Source organism: Triticum dicoccoides, chromosome 3A (assembly GCF_002162155.2).
Source record: "Triticum dicoccoides isolate Atlit2015 ecotype Zavitan chromosome 3A, WEW_v2.0, whole genome shotgun sequence".
Taxonomy (NCBI): domain Eukaryota; kingdom Viridiplantae; phylum Streptophyta; class Magnoliopsida; order Poales; family Poaceae; genus Triticum; species Triticum dicoccoides.
Genome location: NC_041384.1, coordinates 432,246,782 through 432,269,489, shown reverse-complemented (window position 1 = coordinate 432,269,489; position 22,708 = coordinate 432,246,782). Strand labels below are relative to the sequence as shown.

At 45.2% G+C, this 22,708-nt stretch overlaps 1 protein-coding gene across 1 annotated transcript; it reads left to right on the top strand.

Moving 5' to 3' along the window:
• The first annotated feature begins 8,725 nt into the window (after positions 1-8,725).
• On the top strand, positions 8,726-12,195 carry LOC119268424 (probable protein ABIL1). Its single transcript, XM_037550048.1, has 9 exons — positions 8,726-9,100; positions 9,241-9,323; positions 10,487-10,637; positions 10,716-10,815; positions 10,902-10,985; positions 11,070-11,142; positions 11,217-11,272; positions 11,424-11,512; positions 11,663-12,195. Exons 1-9 carry the CDS (start codon positions 8,975-8,977, stop codon positions 11,816-11,818), a joined length of 918 nt encoding a protein of 305 aa, XP_037405945.1. The 5' UTR covers positions 8,726-8,974; the 3' UTR covers positions 11,819-12,195.
• Positions 12,196-22,708: the final 10,513 nt, after the last annotated feature.

The following is a 22,708-nucleotide window of genomic DNA, read 5'->3' as shown; positions in this document are numbered from 1 at the left end:
AATGCAGTTTTTACATCCATTTGCCAAATTTCATAATCATAAAATGCGGCAATTGCTAACATGATTCGGACAGACTTAAGCATCGCTACGGGTGAGAAGGTCTCATCGTAGTCAATCCCTTGAACTTGTCGAAAACCTTTCGCAACAAGTCGAGCTTTATAGACAGTAATATTACTGTCATCATCAGTCTTCTTCTTGGAGATCCATTTATTCTCGATGGCTTGCCGATCATCGGGCAAGTCAACCAAAGTCCACACTTTGTTCTCATACATGGATCCCATCTCAGATTTCATGGCTTCAAGCCATTTTGTAGAATCTGAGCTCATCATCGCATCCTCATAGTTCGTAGGCTCGTCATGGTCAAGTAACATGACCTCCAAAACAGGATTACCGTACCACTCTGGTGCAGATCTTACTCTGGTTGACCTAGGAGGTCCGGTAGTAACTTGATCTGAAGTTTCATGATCAACATCATTAGCTTCCTCACTAATTGGTGTAGGTGTCACAGGAACCAGTTTATGTGATGAACTACTTTCCAATAAGGGAGCAGGTACAGTTACCTCATCAAGTTCTACTTTCCTCCCACTCACTTTTTTCGAGAGAAACTCCTTCTCTAGAAAGGATCCATTCTTAGCAATGAATGTCTTGCCTTCGGATCTGTGATAGAAGGTGTACCCAACATTTTGTTTGGGTATCCTATGGAGACACATTTCTCTGATTTGGGTTCGAGCTTATCAGGTTGAAACTTTTTCACATAACCATCGCAGCCCCAAACTTTAAGAAATAACAACTTTGGTTTCTTGCCAAACCACAGTTCATAAGGCGTCGTCTCAACGGATTTCGATGGTGCCCTATTTAACGTGAATGCAGTTGTCTCTAAAGCATAACCCCAAAATGATAGCGGTAATCAGTAAGAGACATCATAGATCGCACCATATCTAGTAAAGTACGATTACGATGTTCGGACACACCATTATGCTGTGGTGTTCCGAGTGGCGTGAGTTGTGAAATTATTCCACACTTTTTCAAATGTAGACCAAACTCGTAACTCAAATATTCTCCTCCACGATCAAATGGCAGAAACTTTATTTTCCTATTACGATGATTTTCCACTTCACTCTGAAATTCTTTGAACTTTTCAAATGTTTCAGACTTATGTTTCATTAAGTAGATATATCCATATCTACTCAAATCATCTGTGAAGGTGAGAAAATAATGATACCCGCCGCGAGCCTCAATACTCATTGGACCAGATACATCAGTATGTATGATTTCCAACAAATCCGTTGCTCGCTTCATTGTTTCGGAGAACGGCGTTTTAGTCATCTTGCCCATGAGGCATGGTTCGTAAGTACCAAATGATTCATAATCAGGTGCTTCCATAAGTCCATCAGTATGGAGTTTCTTCATGCGCTTTACACCAATATGACCCAAACGACAGTGCCACAAATAAGTTGCACTATCATTATCAACTCTACATCTTTTGGCTTCAACATTATGAATATGTGTATCACTACTATCGAGATTCAATACAAATAGACCACTCTTCAAGGGTGCATGACCATAAAAGATATTACTCATATAAATAGAACAACCATTGTTCTCATATTCAAATGAATAACCATCTCGCATCAAACAAGATCCAGATATAATGTTCATGCTTAACGCTGGCATCAAATAACAATTATTTAGGTCTAAAACTAATCCCAAAGGTAGATGTAGCGGCAGCATGCCGATGGCGATCACATCGACTTTGGAACCATTTCCCACGCGCATCGTCACCTCGTCCTTAGCCAGTCTTCGCTTAATCCGTAGTCCCTGTTTCGAGTTGCAAATATTAGCAACAGAACCAGTATCAAATACCCAGGTGCTACTGCGAGGTCTAGTATCACATATACCATTTGTTCACCTTGTCATCCATCTTATCCACCAAATACTTGGGGCAGTTCCGCTTCCAGTGACCAGTCCCTTTGCAGTAGAAGTACTCGGTCTCAGGCTTAGGTCCATACTTGGGTTTCTTCTCTTGAGCAGCAACTTGTTTGCCGTTCTTCTTGAAGTTCCCTTTCTTCTTCCCTTTACCCTTTGTCTTGAAACTGGTGGTCTTGTTGACCATCAACAGTTGATGCTCCTTCTTGATTTCTATCTCCGCAGCCTTTAGCATTGCGAAGAGCTCGGGAATCGTCTTATCCATCCCTTGCATATTATAGTTCATCACGAAGCTCTTGTAGCTTGGTGGCAGTGATTGAAGAACTCTGTCAATGACACTATCAACCGGAAGATTAACTCCCAGCCGAGTCAAGTGGTTATGGTACCCAGTCATTCTGAGTATATGTTCACTGACAGAACTATTCTCCTCCATTTGGCAGCTGTAGAACTTATTGGAGACTTCATATCTCTCAATCCGGGCATTTGCTTGAAATATTAACTTCAACTCCTAGAACATCGCATATGCTCCATGATGTTCAAAACGTCGTTGAAGTCCCGGTTCTAAGCCGTAAAGCATGGCACACTGAACTATTGAGTACTCATCAGCTTTGCTCTGCCAAACGTTCATAACATCTGGCGTTGCTCCTGCAGCGGGTTTGGCACCTAGCGATGCTTTCAAGACATAATTCTTCTGTGCAGCAATGAGGATAATCCTCAAGATATGAACCCAGTCCGTGTAATTGCTACCATCATCTTTCAACTTTGCTTTCTCAAGGAACGCATTAAAATTTAACGGAACAACAACACGAGACATCTATCTACAATGACATAGACAAGCAAAATACTATCAGGTACTAAGTTAATGATAAATTTAAGTTCAATTAATCATATTACTTAAGAACTCCCACTTAGATAAACATCCCTCTAATCATCTAAGTGATCACGTGATCCATATCAACTAAACCATAACCGATCATCACGTGAAATGGAGTAGTTTTCAATGGTGAACATCACTATGTTGATCATATCTACTATATGATTCACGCTCGACCTTTCGGTCTCAGTGTTCAGAGGCCATATCTGCATATGCTAGGCTCGTCAAGTTTAATCCGAGTATTCCGCGTGTGTAAAACTGTCTTACACCCGTTGTAGATGAACGCTGAGCTTATCACACCCGATCATCACGTGGTGTCTTGGCACGACAAACTTTGACAACAGTGCATACTCAGGGAGAACACTTTTACCTTGAAATTTAGTGAGAGATCATCTTATAATGCTACCGTCAAACAAAGCAGAATAAGATGCATAAAGGATAAACATCACATGCAATCAATATAAGTGATATGATATGGCCATCATCATCTTGTGCCTGTGATCTCCATCTCCAAAGCACCGTCATGATCACCATCGTCACCGGCGCGACACCTTGATCTCCATCGTAGTATCGTTGTCGTCTCGCCAACTATTGCTTCTACAACTATTGCTACCGCTTAGTGATAAAGTAAAGCAATTACAGGGCGATTGCATTGCATACAATAAAGCGACAACCATATAGTTCCTGGCAGTTGCCAATAACTCCGTTACAAAACATGATCATCTCATATAATAAATATAGCATCATGTCTTGACCATATCACATGACAACATGCCCTGCAAAAACAAGTTAGACGTCCTCTACTTTGTTGTTGCAAGTTTTACGTGGCTGCTATGGGCTGAGCAAGAACTGTTCTTACCTACGCATCAAAACCACAACGATAGTTCATCATGTTAGTGTTGTTTTAACCTTCTCAAGGACTGGGCATAGCCACACTCGGTTTAACTAAAGTTGGAGAAACTGACACCCGCCAGCCACCTGCGTGCAAAGCACGTCAGTAGAACCAGTCTCACGTAAGCGTACGCGTAATGTCGGTCCGGGCCGCTTCATCCAACAATACCGCCGAACCAAAGTATGACATGCTGGTAAGCAGTATGACTTGTATCGCCCACAACTCACTTGTATTCTACTCGTGCATATAACATCTACGCATACGCACACGCAAGATCATGGTGATGTATAGCAACGAGAGGGGAGAGTGTTGTCCACGTACCCTCGTAGACCATTAAGCGGAAGCGTTATAACAACGCGGTTGATGTAGCCATACGTCCTCACGATCGACCGATCCTCAACACCGAACGTACGGCACCTCCGCGTTCAGCACACATTCAGCTCGGTGACGTCCCGCGAACTCACGATCCAGTAGAGCTCAACGAAGAGTTTCGTCAGCACAATGGCGTGGTAATGATGTTGATGAAGCTACTGTCGCAGGGCTTTGCCTAAGCACTACTACGATATAACCGAGATGGATTATGGTGGAGGGAGGCACCGCACACGGCTAAGAGATCAACAGATCAATTGTTGTGTCTATGGGGTGCCTCCTGCCCCCGTATATAAAAGAGCTAGGGGGGAGGCGGCCGACCAAGGAGGAGGGCGCGCCAAAGGGGGGAGTCCTACTCCCACCGGGAGTAGGACTCCCTCTTTTCCTAGTTGGAGTAGGAGAGGAGAAGAAAGGGAGAGAGGAAGAGAAGGAAAGGGGGGCGCCACCCCCTCCTTGTCCAATTCGGACTAGAGGGGGAGGGGCGCGCGGCTGCCCTTGGCCGCCCCTCCTCTTCTCCCACTAAGGCCCATTAGGCCCAATATACTCCCCGGGGGGTTCCGGTAACCCCCCGGTACTCTAGTAAATGTCTGAAACCTCCCGAAACACTTCCGGTGTCTGAACATAGTCATCCAATATATCTATCTTTATGTCTCGACCATTTCGAGACTCTTCGTCATGTCCGTGATCATATCCGGGACTCCGAACTACCTTCGGTACATCAAAACACAAAAACCCATAATACCGATCGTCACAGAACTTTAAGCATGCGGACCCTACGGGTTCGAGAACTATGTAGACATGACCGAGACATGTGTCCGGTCAATAACCAATAGCGGAACCTGGATGCTCATATTGGTTCCTACATATTCTACGAAGATCTTTATCGGTCAAACCGCATAACAACATGTGTTGTTCCCTTTGTCATCGGTATGTTACTTGCCCGAGATTCGATCGTCGGTATCTCAATACCTAGTTCAATCTCGTTACCGGCAAGTCTCTTTACTCGTTCCGTAATGCAACATCCCGCAACTAACTCATTAGTCACATTGCTTGCAAGGCTTATAGTGTTGTGCATTACCGAGAGGGCCCAAAGATACCTCTCCGACAGTCGAAGTGATAAATCCTAATCTTGATCTATGCCAACTCAACAAGTACCATCGGAGATACCTGTAGAGCACCTTTATAATCACCCAGTTACGTTGTGACGTTTGGTAGCACATAAAGTGTTCCTCCGGTAAACGGGAGTTGCATAATCTCATAGTCATAGAAACATGTATAAGTCATGAAGAAAGCAATAGCAGTATACTAAAACGATCAAGTGCTAAGCTAACGGAATGGGTCAAGTCAATCACATAATTCTTCTAATGATGTGATCTCGTTTATCAAATGACAACTCATGTCTATGGTTAGGAAACATAATCATCTTTGATCAACGAGCTAGTCAAGTAGAGGCATACTAGTGACAATATGTTTGTCTATGTATTCACACATGTATTATGTTTCCGGTTAATACAATTCTAGCATGAATAATAAATATTTATCATGATATAAGGAAATAAATAATAACTTTATTATTGCCTCTAGGGCATATTTCCTTCAATATATAGAAGAAATGCCTTGCTTTCCAGTTAATTCGCCTCCTTTTCCTCCATTTTCTGTAATGATCTCCTAGATGCCTTCCTGACACCCAAGAAACACTATATAAATTGAGTAGATTGGATGTGAAAGAGCGAGGTGGGAAAGGACGCAGGCCGGCTTGGTTGGCCACTCTGTTATGTGCTAGTACAAGTTTTGGGTTCGAGTCTGCTTGCCAGCGAATAGTTTTTGCCGCTGGCTTGCTGGCCCACTCGGACTTCTGGCCCAGGAGACTAATTTTTTTTGTTGCGGACAAAAATATCGGATCCGTACGTTATTTTAGTGCCACCTCGTTAGCGGTCTGTCGGACTAAAATTAATCATGTACAGACGAAATTGCGGTGGTAAAAAGCAATAGCCCCTTTATTAGTAAAAAAGAAGAAAGAAGAAAGAAGAGAATATTGTTCTTCGTACCATCATACTAAAAAATTAATAGATTGAAAGTTTCTTGCAAGAAAAAAGAACTCATATGTTCAGAGTGTCGCACTCGCTGAACCTTTGGTGGGCTCATATTCAATAATGCAAGATGCACCCTCGTTTGACTGGCATCTTATTACACGTGAAGATGATATAAATATAGAAGGATGCTGGTGGTAGGATCATGGGATCAAATCTCGTCCAGCCAATACATAAATAGCATTAATTAATTCACCTACATGATGTGAGTAGAACGATATGGAAGACTTCACTAGGTTTTGTTGCAAGCTATTATAGCTCAAAGCGCAACATTATCCATTGCAAAAGTACTATAAACAGATTTTGCTATATTACTATTCAATTATATATGGTTTATAGGTTGTTTTGTGTCCTCTTGTCCTTTAATTGTATGTGTTTCCTTGATAAATATTACAACATCTTATATTAGGAAATGGAGGAACTACTATCATATATGAGACACCCTTTGGATGTCTTTTCTGAAAAAAGGAAATAAAAAAGCTTTGATGGTTCTTAAGCCCCACAAGACCTTAACAACTACTCGTATTATTATTTTTGCACACAAAAAAACTATTATTATTTTCATGGGTGTGTCTAGGCCTAATCTATATGTGATATAAACATGTCACATCTGTTAAAATATGCAACATCAAATACGACATCGACATCACCTCATCCCAGAACAAAGCCATTCCCCTCATGCGTTTGTTTCTTTTTCTTATTTTGTTTAAACAAGTCGATTGTCCTTGCTCATCTATTTAAAATTGTTTGCAAAAAAATATTGGTGAAATGAAAAATTCTTTGTATGTTTTTTTAAAATTTTATGAAATAAAAAATGTTTGTAATTTTTAAAAAGTGTGTGAATTAGAAAGGAATTAGCAACTTTGAAAAATGCTCACAAATTCAAAAAAACGAATGTGGAAAAGTTCATGATTTTTTTATAAAAAATAAAACATGAATTCTATTTTTTCATAATTTTAACAAAATGTTCATGACTTTTTATAAAATAGCTGGAAATGCAAAAAACATGAATTTTGTCTTAGTTTTGGGCATGCAACTGGCCAATAACCTTGCACCCGCCCTTAGTTGAAGTTTCATTACAGGCATGGAGTTGCATGTTATCGGTGGACTTGAAACTGAGACAAAAATAGGTTGGACCGAGTTACATGTTGAAGGTGAAGTTGTAACTGGGACAAAAATGAGTCAGTCCCCAGTTGTGTATCGTGGGTGGAGTTGCATCTTGAACAAAAAGCTTGCCTAGGACAGACGTACAACCACGACAAAAACTGGTCGGATTCTTAGTTATGTTTCAAGGGTGAACTTTCAACCGTGACAAAATAGACGGCTATGAAAAAAGAAGGGTAAAAAAACAGCTCTTTTATTTTTAAATATGTGCCACCCTTTCTTTTTTTAGTACATACACTTACCATTCTCTTTTCAATCACTTCTCTCCTAAACAAATACTACCTCTGTAACTTAATATAAGAACTTTCCTATGACGTTGTCAAGACAAAGTCTTATATTTAATAGAAGGGAGTAAGAATGAACAGTGCAGCCCTCAAGCGTGACAAACAACAACCTAAAAATGATCAAGAGACGACCCAGAACACATGGAACAAACTACGGAGATAGCGGCCAGCACCGCAACAACTTTACCAATGTGAGCATTTGCAACAAAAAATACAAATCTTAAAGTTTTGATTGGACGGTGCCTCCGCTCTGCTAGTATTTTAGGTAGATTTTTTTATTCCTCGTAGGTGTATCGCTCAGGCGAATGGTGACCCTTTCTCTTTGAGTTTTTGTTCTGGACTCCTATAAGAAGTTCGCCTATCTAGATGTAGCCAAACGAAGATTCGATGTAGATTTCTATCATTTTCTTGGGGTGATGAGGTTAGAGTTTCTCGTCATGTGGCAAGATCTGGTGTCAGGCACTTTAGATTTATTAAATGGTTCAACGACGACGACCGTAGCTTCAGGGCATCGGGGCATGTGCACGAAGACATCTCCGCTGTCATTGACAAGGCCAAGTAGACCCTGGTAGGGGGAGCGGCATAGCAGCGCGTCGGCGTCTTATTCTGGGGTAGTAGTGGTCGTTCAGGGGTAGCGGAATCTCGTATATTTTTTATTATGTTTCAGATGTACTTTTTTTTACTTTCGGTGAACTTTTATAATAGATCCGATGCTTTTCGAATAAAAGAGATAACTAATTCTCCTTTTAGTACATGTCAAGGCCATAACTTGTTACGCACAAATTGCAATGTACAGCAACCGAACCCAAAGGTACCAACGCACCAAACATGTTGCAACCAAACAGCAACAGCCAAGTGCAGAGGACGAGCCACAGGACGGAGGAGACAAACTCACTTTTTCATCAAATCATCAGTGAATTTTTTTAGAAAGTACTAGCTCCCACAAAACACAGCCGAGAGAGATTCCCCGCGAAGGAAAAAGAGGCTGACAAAGCTTGCACTCGATTCCCCTAATCTGCTGCCGTCATTTGCCAAGTGCAACAGGGCCTGCGTGGGTGGGTGCTGCGCCCGCCGCACATTGACTAGAAGTTAAAGCGACTGGCAACCAACACGACCCCGTCCGCCGTCGCCATCCGCGCCCACCCTCACCACCTCGCTCGCTGCCCCGCCCCCACTCCACCACCTGCCTCCACTCCCGCACGCAGCCGGAGCCGGAGCGCAGCTACCTCCAATACGCGAGCCGCTGCTGCTGCAGCACCCGGCAGGCGGGACAACAGCAGAGGCGAATCGCATTCGCTACCTTGCTTCCTCCTGACGTGCCTTGGCCTCCCCGCTTCCCGTTCCCACCGACGACAGGAGCGAGCAGAGGACCGCGATGCAGCAGCCGCAGCTGCAGGCGCCGCCCTCGTGGGCGTCCGGGCCCGACCCCGCCCGCCCTGCTCCCACCACCTTCGACGAGGCGTCCATGGAGCGGAGCAAGAGCTTCGTCAAGGCGCTCCAGGTACGCCGCCGGCCAGGATCCGGGAGATCCCGCCGCTACCCGGCCTGGCCATCGCCTCTATCGGCGCGCCGACAGATCCGCGTTTTGCGCTCCCGTTTGTTAGGTTGGCGGTAAGTGACCTGCGTCTGTCGCGCGTGCAGGAGCTCAAGAACCTGCGCCCACAGCTTTACTCCGCCGCGGAGTACTGCGAGAAGTCGTACCTCCACAGCGAGCAGAAGCATATGTGAGCTATTCTTGTCTCCACTGCGATTCAAGTTCTAGCACTCAATTCTATTCTGTAGCAACTCGGTCGCAATTTCTTGGTAGTAATAACAACTTTGCATGTGTAGCAATCATTGTTTACTTGATGTTGCTAGCCGATGTTTTAACCAAACTTTATGCCCAGCTTCTATTTTGGTGTTGATTGGTTCAGTAGTATGCTAGTAGCATACTTGCACCCATCTACAGACGAACTAGGATCAGACAAATCAAGGACAATTGATTGACAAAAACTCTCCAGGTGTGGAGGCTTAAATGCGGAGACACCACTAGAGAATTAATCATGGGCAGTGAAGGTTGTAGGAATTTTGGATTTCTTTGCACAACTTTTCATAATTGTTTAATTCAGATCTGATATTTTAAGCCGTCGCCTGAGAAATAGTTACTCCAAATTGTGCAACTACTCGATTCCCATTGGATAAAGAAGAATCAACGATCAGAAACGTCCACCTAGAAATAAGAATTTCTTGGTCGACTTAGAAATAAAGGTTACCTTGTTAATTTTAGTTGAATGGACGCGTCCATCTTCTGCATCTGGCTGCACTGCAAAAGGAACCAAAGATTCTGTAAATATGGAAGAACAAAAGGCAGCATCAAGTTTCTGCTAGGTGATCACTGCACAGAAGTAGAACATGCAGCGAGAGGTTGTCTGATCATTTTTCGCATGTTCCTGTTATCAGTGTGCTGGACAACTTGAAGGATCGAGTTAGGTGTGGCGGAGATGCGTATGTTGAGATGGATGTGTGACCACACGAGGAAGGATCGAGTCCGGAATGATGATATACGAGATAGAGTTGGGGTAGCACCAAGAGAAGCTTGTCCAACATCGTCTGAGATGGTTTGGGCATATCCAGCGCAGGCCTCCAGAAGCTCCAGTGCATAGCGGATGGCTAAAGCGTGCGGAGAATGTCAAGAGAGGGCGGGGTAGACCGAATTTGACATGGGAGGAGTCCGTTAAGAGAGACCTGAAGGATTGGGGTATCACCGAAGAGCTAGCTATGGACAGGGGTGCATGGAAGCTTGCTATCCATGTGCCAGAGCCATGAGTTGGTTGCGAGATCTTATGGGTTTCACCTCTAGCCTACCCCAACTTGCTTGGGACTAAAGGCTTTGTTGTTGTTGTTGTAGTGTGCTGGACAACTTGAAGGATTATGCTGTCAGGGCTCTGGTCAACGCGGTCGACCACCTTGGCACCGTTGCCTACAAATTGACAGACCTGTATGAACAACAGGTTTCAGAGGTCTCAACTGTCGAGCTGAAAGTAGCATCCTTGAACCAGGTACTGACTATTTTAGCAAGAGAATTTGTGCTGATAGAGCTGCAGGATTTACAAGTGACACTTACTTTCCATGTTCAGCAAGTCCTGACTTGCCAAACTTACACCGATAAAGAAGGCCTTAGGCAGCAGCAGATGATCGGAAACGCCACAAGACACCACAAACATTACATCGTACCAAGTAAGGACGTGTGATACAAACATTTATTTCTCAGCCCAAGAAACGATTATCACCTAATTTAACTTGTGAAATTTTCTCTGAACTAGCTGCGGGAAACAAAAGAACGCATGCCTTTTCTGAGATGCAAACAGACGCCGAGTTTGACTTAAAGCCTAAACCTTATCCCTCAGGTGCCTTTTCTTGCTTCTGTGCGCACATTTGGAAGTTTGATGCCATATACTTAGTGTACTAATGCAAAATGTTTTCCTTATTAGAGAAGACTCTTTTCTGGCACTTGGCTTCAGAGAAGAACACCAAAACCAATGGAGAACACCAATCTGAATTAGGGTAAGTATGTCACGCCCATTTTTATACACTCTTCCGAAATGGGGTATTTGATTTGTTGTCATCTGCTTTTGCAGCCACGGGGAAACGAAAACTACTAAGCCTACATCCAGTGGTGGGTTCAACCTTACAGGTATTTAATTTATTTGGTTGCTTATAGCCCCAGTTGTGTGTTTTGCTTTTATGATTGGTACAAAGTGTATCTATTTAGGCAGATTTTTTGCATAGTTTATATCTGTGTGTACAGACAACAAGCATTTTATCTGAAACAACTTACATTTCAGGTAAGGAATTGTCCGTGTCTCCCTTGCCCAAGCGTCTGCAGTCAACTGTGAGCAGTTCGGACATTGTTACGCGTAACATTGGCATGAAGGTAAACCATGATATGATGAAATATGTGCTTAGTATTAAGACCTGTAATTCATTTGATGGTGTAAAACTTGTCTATTTCCCTCCACAGACAACCTATCTTGTGTACAGAACTCTTGATTATATATTGGGGTTGCCTGATTTGCATTTTCAGGATCAGCCTGGTGCAAGGCATTTGGCATCATTCAGTTCTCTCGACAACCCAAGAGGGCGTCAAATCCAAAAGGCTCCCGTCCGCACCAAAAGTATGCTAGCTGCTTTCTTTGTCAGGCACAGGTCCGGAAAGATGAAAAACGCCTCTGTTCGTTGATCAACTGCAAACCTGCAGTTTGCTCCTGCCCGCCCCACCATGAAGTACATGCAACAAACTCAGTCCACATCTCTTATATGACTATTTGCATCTTGTATGTTAGCGGTCTAGAGATAGACCTTATTTTGATGCCCTTTTCATCTATAAATTGATGAAAAAAATTATACAGATATAGTCAGTCTTAAACCATCGTGTCTAGTCACTAGGCAGAAGTTCCAGAAGTTTTCAGTATAAATGAATGAGATGGAATGCATATGGGTATGTCAATGGTAAGTTCCTTTCATTTATATATAGATCATAAAGCGTGTCTGTAAAGAAAACAATCGAAGATTTGTATCTCCTTGAATCAATGTTCACAGGTCTTTTTGCGTGGAAAACTATGCCACTGGTTTTTCAGGCATACTCACAGAGATTATTATTCAGTTGAGAGCGACGACGGGACCCTCCCGACCCACCCACCCCTCCTGTGTCGCCCCTGCAGGAGACGGGGAGGGAACCCTAACCGTCGTCGGCCATCCTCCCACTTACTGCCCCCGCCGCCACCACAAGGCGCGCTTAGGCAAAGTCTAGCCGCCGCCGGCGGCGGGCCTCTTCATCCCCTGGCGTGTGGCGCGGGTGCAGGTCGCCACCACAGGCCAGGGCTTCACGATTGGTGGGTTGTGGCGGTGCTTCGAGTGCCCTCCCGGCGACGACATTAGGTGGCATCCGTGATGCATCGGGCTGCTTGCTGGAGGGGCATGCTTGCCGCCACTTGCGACCAAATCTGGCGCGGGGTGTATTTGGCGGCGCGTGGCCGGCGGCCGCTGCGGGTCCTGGACGGTGGTGGCGGTTGGTCGTTGTCGGGGGTTGGGTGTGACATATGCCAATGGATGGCTTATCATGGTGGGAGCGAGTAGAACGTCGCCGGTGCCTGGAAGCGGGATGAGGCGTAGACACGAACGCTGGCGTACTTTACCCAGGTTCGAGGCTCTTCTAGGAAATAACACCCCTAGTCCTGCTCTGCGGGGTCTTCGCATGATCACTAAGGCGCAAGTGGTACAATGGTGCTCCTTGAGCTGTTTGCTAGAGGTGGAAGAAGGCAGGCACGCTCTCTCCTCCTCTAGGTATGAGTCTAGTCCTAACAGATCCGAACCCTTTGCATGGGTTCCCTGGGGGGGGGGGTTATATAGGCCTACCCCCAGGGGTACAATGATAATCCGGCCGGGCGTAGGACCCGGCTGTCAGTCTCTCTGGTCGTTGGCTTCTCCGTCGACTGCTGGGGCCCGCCGGCTGGTCTGGTATGGAGCCGACAGGCCGCCTCCGCCGCTCGCGGGTCTTGCTGGCTACAGATTACTGTAGCCGTGTTGCTAATGACGCTTGTTTGGTCAAGGAGGCGTGGCTACAGTGCTGCCTCCTGGTGGGAGATCACTGTAGCCACTCTGCATCTGGTCTGGTTAATGGCGCGTAGGCCCCCGAGGAAGGGCCAGGCCGGCTGCTGGGAGCCGACCTCCCTCGGATCCGACTGGTGTGTCCCCAGCCGTCTTCCGGGCTCTCGCTGACCGGCAGGGCCAACCATCTTCGGGCCGTACCGACAGGAGGTAGTGGGGACAGTACTTCTCCTGACAGGAGTGACGTCAAGGGCAGAGTGGCAACAGTGCCGCGCCGGGCGGAGATCTCCGCTTATACGAGGCACTGTGGCCACGCCCGACCCTGGATTCGGGGGGGGGGGCACCGTCGTCGCGGGGGTGCCGGCTCAGTGCGGCGCCTTCATCGCGGTGCGGAGGCCGGGGGGGCGACAATCCATTTCCTCCGATCACGCTAATCTAGTCGGTGAAGATGTGGCAGCAGTCGTACTTCTACGTGAAGAGCATCTTCGCGGAGGGTGACTGGGTCAACCTTCCGGCTTATGTTGCCGGCCCGCCGGTCGGGAGATGGCCTAACTGGTCGTACCGGGCCAAGACACTATCGCCTTCTGGAGCCGCCGCCATCACGCGGCTCCGGGTGCTGGTATAGTCGGAGGGTCTGACCGGGCCCGACTTGCTGTCCGCCTTCGTGGCGCGCCGGGTGCTCCCGCTCCAGGGCCGCCCTCACATGATCTGTCAGATGAGCGGGCATCGGGACCCAAGCCGGCTGTGCACCAAAGAGATGCCTCACACAGAGGTAGCTCATATGGTGAACTATCCCGCGAACAGCAAGCTCACGGAAGAGTGGCGGTTCGGCAAGGATCCGTATTCTCACGCCAACCCCCCGCCTATGGTAATTTTCCTTTCCCTCTCTCTTCCTTTTTGCCGAGTTCCGTTTGTCTAACCCGACCAACCGGCTCTCCGAACAGAGCGCCCTCCTCCAGCCGGCAGCCGGCGCCGCGGGGCCGGAGCGTCAATTTATCCCCGACCGAGCGGAGAGCGACGTGGATGACCCCGACTTGGGGGCGGCGGCCTTGGAGGACGACGCCGAGGGAGGGATGAAAGTGCAACTATCCCTAGGTGGTTTTGGTAATTCATAACAACATATAGCTCATTGAGCTAATGCTATTCCAAGATGATTATTTCAGTAAAGCTCAATGATTGGCATGGCATGGATGTGAAAGTGGAACCCTCAAAATGCGAAGGACAAAGGATTGGCTCAAGCTCAAAAGCTCAAGACTCTTCATTTTATATTTTAGTGATCCAAGATCACATTGAGTCTTTAGGAAAAGCCAATACTATCAAGGAGGGATGAGGTGTTGCTTAATGAGCCTCTTGCTTCATGTGCTTAGTGATATGCTCCAAAACCCTCAACTACTTTCCCATATCCACATATGACCTAAACTCTAAGCCAAACTCGGTCCTACCGATTCTTTCTATCCGGCGCCACCGAGTTTCACTTGTCATAAGCCACTGCCAAACCCTAGCAATTCGGTTCTACCGATAGGGATCTCGGTCTCACCGAGATGGGATTGCAAACTCTCTGTTTCCCTTTCGTAACTTTTCGGTCTCACCGAAAGAGCGGATCGGTCCCACCGAGATTGCAATGTAAATTCAGTGTTTCCTTTTTGTAACTTTTCGGTCTCAGCGAAAGAGCAAATCGGTCCCACCGAGTTTGCCTGACCAACTCTCTGGTTAGCTAATTACCAAAATCGGTCTCACCGAGTTTGTGTAATCGGTCTCACCGAGATTACGTTATGCCCAAACCCTAACCATATTGGTCCTACCGAGTTGCATGTCAGTCCCACCGAAAATCTCTAACGGTCACTATGTTTACCTTTTCGGTCCGACCGAGTTTGTTGATTCGGTCTCACCGAGATTGGAAACTGTGTGTAACGGTTGGATTTTGTGTGGAGGCTATATATACCCCTCCACCTCTTCTTCATTCGTGGAGAGAGCCATCAGAACACATACACAATTCCAACTCATATGTTCTGAGAGAGAACCACCTACTCATGTGTTGAGACCAAGATATTCCATTCCTACCTTATGAATCTTGATCTCTAGCCTTCCCCAAGTTGCTTTCCACTCAAATCTTCTTTCCACCAAATCCAAATCCTATGAGAGAGAGTTGAGTGTTGGGGAGACTATCATTTGAAGCACAAGAGCAAGGAGTTCATTACCTACACACCATTTGTAACGTCTTGGAGAGTGGTGTCTCCTAGATTGGCTAGGTGTCACTTGGGAGCCTCCGACAAGATTGTGGAGTTGAACCAAGGAGTTTGTAAGGGCAAGGAGATCGCCTACTTCGTGAAGATCTACCGCTAGTGAGGCAAGTCCTTCGTGGGCGATGGCCATGGTGGGATAGACAAGGTTGCTACTTCGTGGACCCTTTGTGGGTGGTTGCTTCTTCGTGGACCCTTTCTGGGTGGAGCCCTCCGTGGACTCACGCAACCGTTACCCTTTGTGGGTGGAGCCCTCCGTGGACTCGCGCAACTGTTACCCTTTGTGGGTTGAAGTCTCCATTAACGTGGATGTAGGATAGCACCACCTATCCGAACCACGGGAAAAACATCCGTGTCTCCAATTGCGTTTGAATTCTCCAAACCCTTCCCTTTACATTCTTGCAAGTTGCATGCTTTACTTTCCGCTGCCAATATACTCTTTGCATGCTTGCTTGAATTGTGTGATGATTGCTTGACTTGTCCTACAATAGCCAAAATCTGCCAAGAACTAAAATTGGGAAAAGGTTAAGTTTTTATTTGGTCAAGTAGTCTAATCACCTCCCCTCTAGACATACTTTCGATCCTACAAGTGGTATCAGAGCTTTGGTCTCCATTTGCTTTGATCTCCATAGCTTTTGGTGGTCATAGCCTTGGTTTCACAACCTAGGAGAGTATGGCGTCTAGCGAGGGAAATTATCACCGTAGAGGTCCTTACTTTGATGGTACTAATTTTGCTAGTTGGAAGCATAAAATGAAAATGCATATTCTTGGACATAACCCCGCCGTTTGGGCTATTGTGTGTGTTGGTTTGCAAGGTGACTTCTTTGATGGGAAAGAACCAAACCGTGAAGCTACCGCAGATGAGTTGAAGATGTTGCAATACAATGCTCAAGCTTATGATATTCTCTTCAACGGATTGTGCCCCAAAGAATTCAACAAAATCAGCCGTCTTGAGAATGCAAAGGAAATTTGGGACACTTTGATTGATATGCACGAAGGTACCGACTCCGTCAAGGAATCCAAGTTGGATGTGCTTCAAAGTCAACTTGACAAGTTCAAATGAAGGATGGTGAAGGTGTCGCTGAAATCTACTCTAGGCTTGCTCTCATCACAAATGAGATTGCCGGCTTAGGAAGTGAAGAGATGACCGATAGATTCATCATCAAGAAGATTCTAAGAGCCTTGGATGGAAAATATGATACCGTGTGCACATTGATCCAAATGATGCCCAATTACAAAGATCTCAAGCCAACGAAGGTGATTGGAAGAATTGTTGCTCATGAGATGTCACTTAAGGATAAAGAGGAACTTCACAAAAAATCAAGTGGTGCCTACAAAGCCTCATGTGAAGCCCCTACATCATCAAGTGAGAAACAAAACTTCAATGAAGAATTGAGCTTAATGGTGAAGAACTTCAACAAGTTCTACAAGAGTAGAAGCAAAGATAGAAGCTTCAAGTCAAGGTCCTACAATGACAAAAGATCTTCTAGTCGAGAGCGAAACTGCTACAGTTGTGGAAGACCCGGACACTATTCCAATGAGTGTACGGCTCCCTACAAGAGAAGAGAAGATTCTCCAAAAAGAAGAAGCAAAGAATCACCACCAAGAGAGAGAAGGAGTAGAGATGATCGTTATGAACGAAGATACTCACGGAGAAGCAAGGATTCGGAAAGGAAGGAAAAATCATCAAGGAGCTACACAAAACGAAGACATCAAGCTCATGTTGGTGAATGGGTATCCGGCTCCGACTCTGACAGCCACTCCGAGAGAAGTTATCACTCCGACTCCGAAGATACTCAAGATGAAGGTGTTGCCGGTCTAGCACTTGTGTCAACCAACTCCTACGACATATTTGACTCACCAAATGAAGGAATTGGAAGATGCTTCATGGCCAAAGGTCCTAAGGTAACACACCCCGAGTATGTGGATTTCAATAGTGATGAAGATGACTTGTTAGGTGATGATTTGCTTGTTGACAACTCTAGTGATGAATACTATGATGAAACGTCAATTAATCATGCTAATCAAGATAAAACGAATGACAATGATAAGGAAAAGATTGAGGCTCTAACTAAAGAACTAAACACTCTTAAGTTAGCTCATGAAACTATCTTCGAAGATCATCGAGAACTTTTAAGAGCTCATGAGAAATTACGCTTTGAAAAGCTCAATCTTGAGCAAGAGCATGAGTTCTTAAAAGCAATCAATGATGATCTCCGTAAGAAAAGTTCTTCTTACATTGCCAAGCGTTTACTCTTATCCACTTACATGCCTCAAGTCAAGTCTAGTAACAAGAACAAGAAAGATTCTTCCTCTAGCAGTAACAATGATCATGCTAAATCCAATATTGTTGCTTCTAGTAGTTCTCTTGATTCCACTAATGATTGTCTTAGCCAAGTTACACTTGAGAAAGAAAATAGCTTATTGAAGGGAATTATAGAGAAAGGAGTGTACAAAAGCCTTGCCGGGAGTAAGCAATTCGAGGAAATTGTGCGCAAGCAAGGAATGCACCGGAAGAATCAAGGTGTTGGTTTTGAACGAAAGTTCAATGCCAATGGAGTTGAGTGGGAAGAAGATCAATACCCGAAGACAAAGTTTGTTCCTCAACAAGAGAAGTATGATACTTCTTTCAAGGGGACACAAGCTCAAGATGATCTTCCACCTCAAGACTACAAGCAAAAAGGCAAGGACAAGCTTCAAGAGGAAATTGATGCATTTGAAGAAGCTCCTAAGACCTTAGTCAAGTGGATTCCCAAGACTACTTCAAGTTCCACTTCATCAAGTACGACTACAACTCCAAGGATTCCCATCAAGATGGTGTGGATCCAAAAGAAGAAGAACTAGAGAGTTCTTGAGGGTGACTCCGCCAACATACTTCACTCTTATCATTTTGGCAAGAACAAGTGCAATCAACTTCCACATCTTGCACTAGTTCAAGGAGTCACAAACCCTCTTGTTGGTAAGACAAGGGACAAGGTAACCTAAAAGTTTTCATGGACATCATCTTGTGTGCGCATCACTCTATGTCTATGGATATCCTTGTTTGTTCCTTATGGGACTAACCCATGTAGGTATTGAAAGTGCAATTCACTCAAATGGATAGCTCCAAGTGATCTACATCAACATTGAGCGTCCACATCTTCAACATCTTCATGAAGTCATCATCGACAAAACCCAAGGTTAGTTCATCCCTCTAAGGGGGGATATCACATCTAGGGGGAGCTTTACTCTAAGACTTGAGCTAAAGCAACTCTAAAGATGTGAACACAACAATGCTTTATGTAAAAGTGGTAACCCCACTTGAGCTTAAACGATGAGTATGACCTATGATCAAGTGTTCTCACTTGACTCCTAAGTCAATATACTCATATATAGATGACCTTGTCATCGCAAATTGCTTGATAGATGCTAGAATTGGTTGTGCATGCCTTGTCACATATTTCATTTGCCATCTTATTGTGTGAGCATGCTGGTTACATATTTTACTCATTTGAGGACATCCACTTGTTGTTTTGATTGTTCGGTTTTATTTCCTTTTGCCAAGTGGATGAACAAGAATGCCTAAGAACCTCCTCTAGCTATCTATGCTTTTCTCGTCTCAAACTCTATTCATGCTACATCACAAAATTTGATTAAGTCAGATTCGAACCACTCTGTGTGAGGAGCGCTCGGAGTCCCCGATTCGTCATAGACTTAAACTTCCAAAACCTCTTTATGATTCTCGGTCTGACCGATACCCCACTTTCGGTCCTACCGAGATCATTAAGTTGATCTATGTTTTCGATCTCGGTGCAACCGATTTGAACCATTCGGTCACACCGAGTTGCAATAACTGTATACAGTTTTGCATCTCGGTGCCACCGAATCGTTCCACTCGGTCACACCGACAGGGTCGGGCTACATATAGTCACGGGCAAAAATTTGGAAATTTCTCCGAACCCCTTCGCCCGCGCGATAGCCTGCTCTGGCAACGTGGTCTCCGGATCGTCTCCTCGCTGCCAGCCGCCTCCAGTCGCTGGTCTCCATCGCCGTCAACAGAATTCAACCCTGCCGTTGCCGCCGTAGCGAGTCTCCGCCGAACTAGGGTATGGACTCGATCACAGTGCTATTCCTCGTCCGATTCCTAGCACATTGTGTTCTTAATGATTCTTGCACGATTGAAACACTCCTATCCAGTCAATGCGTTCGTAGATTAGTTTTGATTCGAAAATTTTAGGGTTAGGTTTGCGCCGAAACCATCTCGGACCCACCAAGTTTAAAAACTCGGTCCCACCGATTTGGCTCATGCCATTGCACAAGTGAGACTCGGTTTGACCGAGAATTACTTATCGGTGTGACCGATTTTGGAACTTTGTGAAACCCTAGCAGTCTCGGTGCCACCGAACTGTGACTTGGTCTGACCGAGTTCACTAGTTTAGGTTCCAAAACTGCTTCGGTATCACCGAGTTTGAAAATCGGTAGATTCGAGATGATTTCAGTGGGAAACTAAAACTAAATTTTTGGATCATTCTTTTGCAAAAATCTCTGCATTTTGTGATGCTCATCCACTCTACCTCATCTATAAACTATTCACAGGGTCAGCAGTCAGAGTTTGCAACATGTCTGATCAGAGTGATAGCCAGAACATGTCAGAACAGCAAGTGCAGATGAGTGAGGGCACTAGTCCCTCAAGTTCTTCAGATGATGGCAGCAGAAGTACTCCTAGCAATCTGCCAAAAGCTGCCACCAGACAAAGGAAGAAGAGAACTTCCAATTCCGAGGATGAAGATTATGTGGCAGAAGAAGAGGAAGCCACATCAAAGAGAGTTGAGCCAGCTCAAGGCACAAAGCCAGGGATGAAAATCAAAAGGCCAGCAGGCAGGCAGCCTATGTCAAAGGCCAGAGTTTCAACTCAGATTCCTGAAAAGCCTGCACCCATAGAGCCAGTTGCTGCTGAAGGCAAGAAAAGGAAGGAAAGAGTCAAGAAGACCGTAGCCAGAGTGCTTGGAAAGGCTTCCATCATGGAAGAAGAGGAAGAAGAAAAGGTTGCTGCACCAGCACCTAAAGCACCTAAGCTTATGGGTGATGCTATAAGATCAGGGGCTGCCACATCTAAGCCCAAAGAAGCACCCAAAGCTGCCTCCAAGCCCAAGTCTGCACCAAAGAGAAATACGAGGAGCATACCTGCAACTGAGAAGAACAAGGCCCCAGTGCCTGAAGCTGCTGAAGAAGATGATGAAGAGCACGTTCTTAGAAAGCTCAAGCCCAAGATCCCAGACCACAACGATGCTCATCCTATGGCTGAGGATATGAAGCTCAGGAGAGACTCAGGGCTGAGGAAGTGGAGAGAAGCAGATCTGTATGCTTCAAGGAGGAGGACTGCTGTTGACTACAGATTTCACACCAAGGAACAGCAGGACTTCTATGAGACAGTGCTGCTTGATAAGAAGCCAATAGTCTGTGATATGAGATGGGTTGATTGGGAGTACATCAAGGACAACAAAGAGTACTACCCTGGAGTGCAGGACAGCTTCAAGGCATGTGGAGTAGAGGACTTTGTTGGGCAGAAGCTCACAAAGTGGAATGAGGAGCTTATCATGCAGTTCTACTCCACATCATATTTTTATCCAGATGGTAGGATAATATGGATGTCAGAGGGTACGAGGTACCAGTCTACAGTTACTGAATGGGCTCAGCTCATTAATGCCCCAGAGGAGCAAGCAGATGACTTGGACATTTATGCCAAGAAGAAGATGGATCATAACTCAATGTCAAACATGTACAAGGAGATTCCCAATGAAGCACTTGACACTTTCAAGTTTGGCTCAGTACACTATCTTCTGTCAGGGCTGCCAACCATAAATTGGATACTGAGGCACACCTTGTTGCCTAAGTCTGGAGATCACAAGATGGTCAGAGGCCATGCAATCAACTTGCTACATATCTTTGATGTGCCACAGAAATTCAAGGTGATGAGCCTCATGGTAGAGACAATCAATAGGACAACAACAGACCAGAAGAGGAGCTGTGGATATGCCCCACAGATTCAGGAACTCATCAACTCAAAGATGGGCACAGGCATATACTTATTGGACAAGGAACACCTGCCCATCCGTCCAGATTTTGAAGATAATCAAGTTGTCATGAATGAAAATGAACCATCATCTGCACAAGCACAAGCAAAGAAGGAGAAGGCAAGGAAGGAGAAAGCTGCCAAGATGCCTACTCAAGAGGAGGCATCTGAATATTTCCTGAAAACCAAACAAGAGCAGCTTGGTTACTTGATTGCATCCACCCTGCGGATTGAGAAAGGACTAGCCACCCTAACTCAGAACCAGGCAAGCTTAGAGAGGATCATGGAACAGAAGTTCTATGACTTGGATGTCAAAGTGACAGAGTTTCAGACTGCAGTGGAGCAGCTCCAGGATGACATGCAGGAGAGGAGAGGCAAGACTACAACTGATGCCTTTGCCAGAGTGCCACGAGGTCCGAGGTCGTCTGCAGTGCCAGTTGCTGACACTAGAGCCACCACTTCTGCACCAGCTACAGCCTCAGTTCCACCAGCTCCAGCATCTACTTCAGCCTCAACTCCAACCACGTCTATAGAAGGCTTCGTCCTTGGAGTGCTCCGGACTCCACCACCACCTGAAGATCAAGCCTGAGTGTCGATCTAGCACTATGCATTTTCTAGGAACTTTTTGGTAACTTGTTGCCAAAGGGGGAGAAAAATGTATAGATCATAGGCTTCGAGAGAGAGTGTTGCTTTTTTCTCTCTTGTTTTATTTGGTGGTTTTTCGAACTTTGTTTGCTTTTGAGTGCTTGAGATACTATGCCGTTATCTGTGAGACATTGATGATCATGTGTTTGATCATAAGCTACACTTAATGATTGCTTAATATTATCATCTTATCTATCTTATGTGATCATTCACTATTCTTGGTGATGAGTGCATGTATTTCATTCTTATCATTTTAAGCGCTCCACCAAGATGTATGTGACATGGAAGAGTAACCCATGACTCTAACTCCTTGTGCATTTGCAGTCCAAAGCAAATTTTAAATATGCACAAATTTAGGGGGAGCTCTTACTTGTCACATACTTCTCAAAGCGACGATATATTTCATGCTTATTATCATTTGTCGAAGCTTTGATCTATATGTTGTCATCAATTACCAAAAAGGGGGAGATTGAAAGTGCAACTATCCCTAGGTGGTTTTGGTAATTCATAACAACATATAGCTCATTGAGCTAATGCTATTCCAAGATGATTATTTCAGGAAAGCTCAATGATTGGCATGACATGG

Coding starts and splice junctions, on each gene's coding strand:
- LOC119268424 (XM_037550048.1), top strand. CDS start 8,975: ATGCAGCAGCCGCAGCTGCAGGCGCCGCCCTCGTGGGCGTCCGGGCCC. Junction 10,816..10,901: donor CAAACATTACATCGTACCAA/GTAAGGACGTGT, acceptor TCTCTGAACTAG/CTGCGGGAAACAAAAGAACG. Junction 11,143..11,216: donor GAACACCAATCTGAATTAGG/GTAAGTATGTCA, acceptor CTGCTTTTGCAG/CCACGGGGAAACGAAAACTA.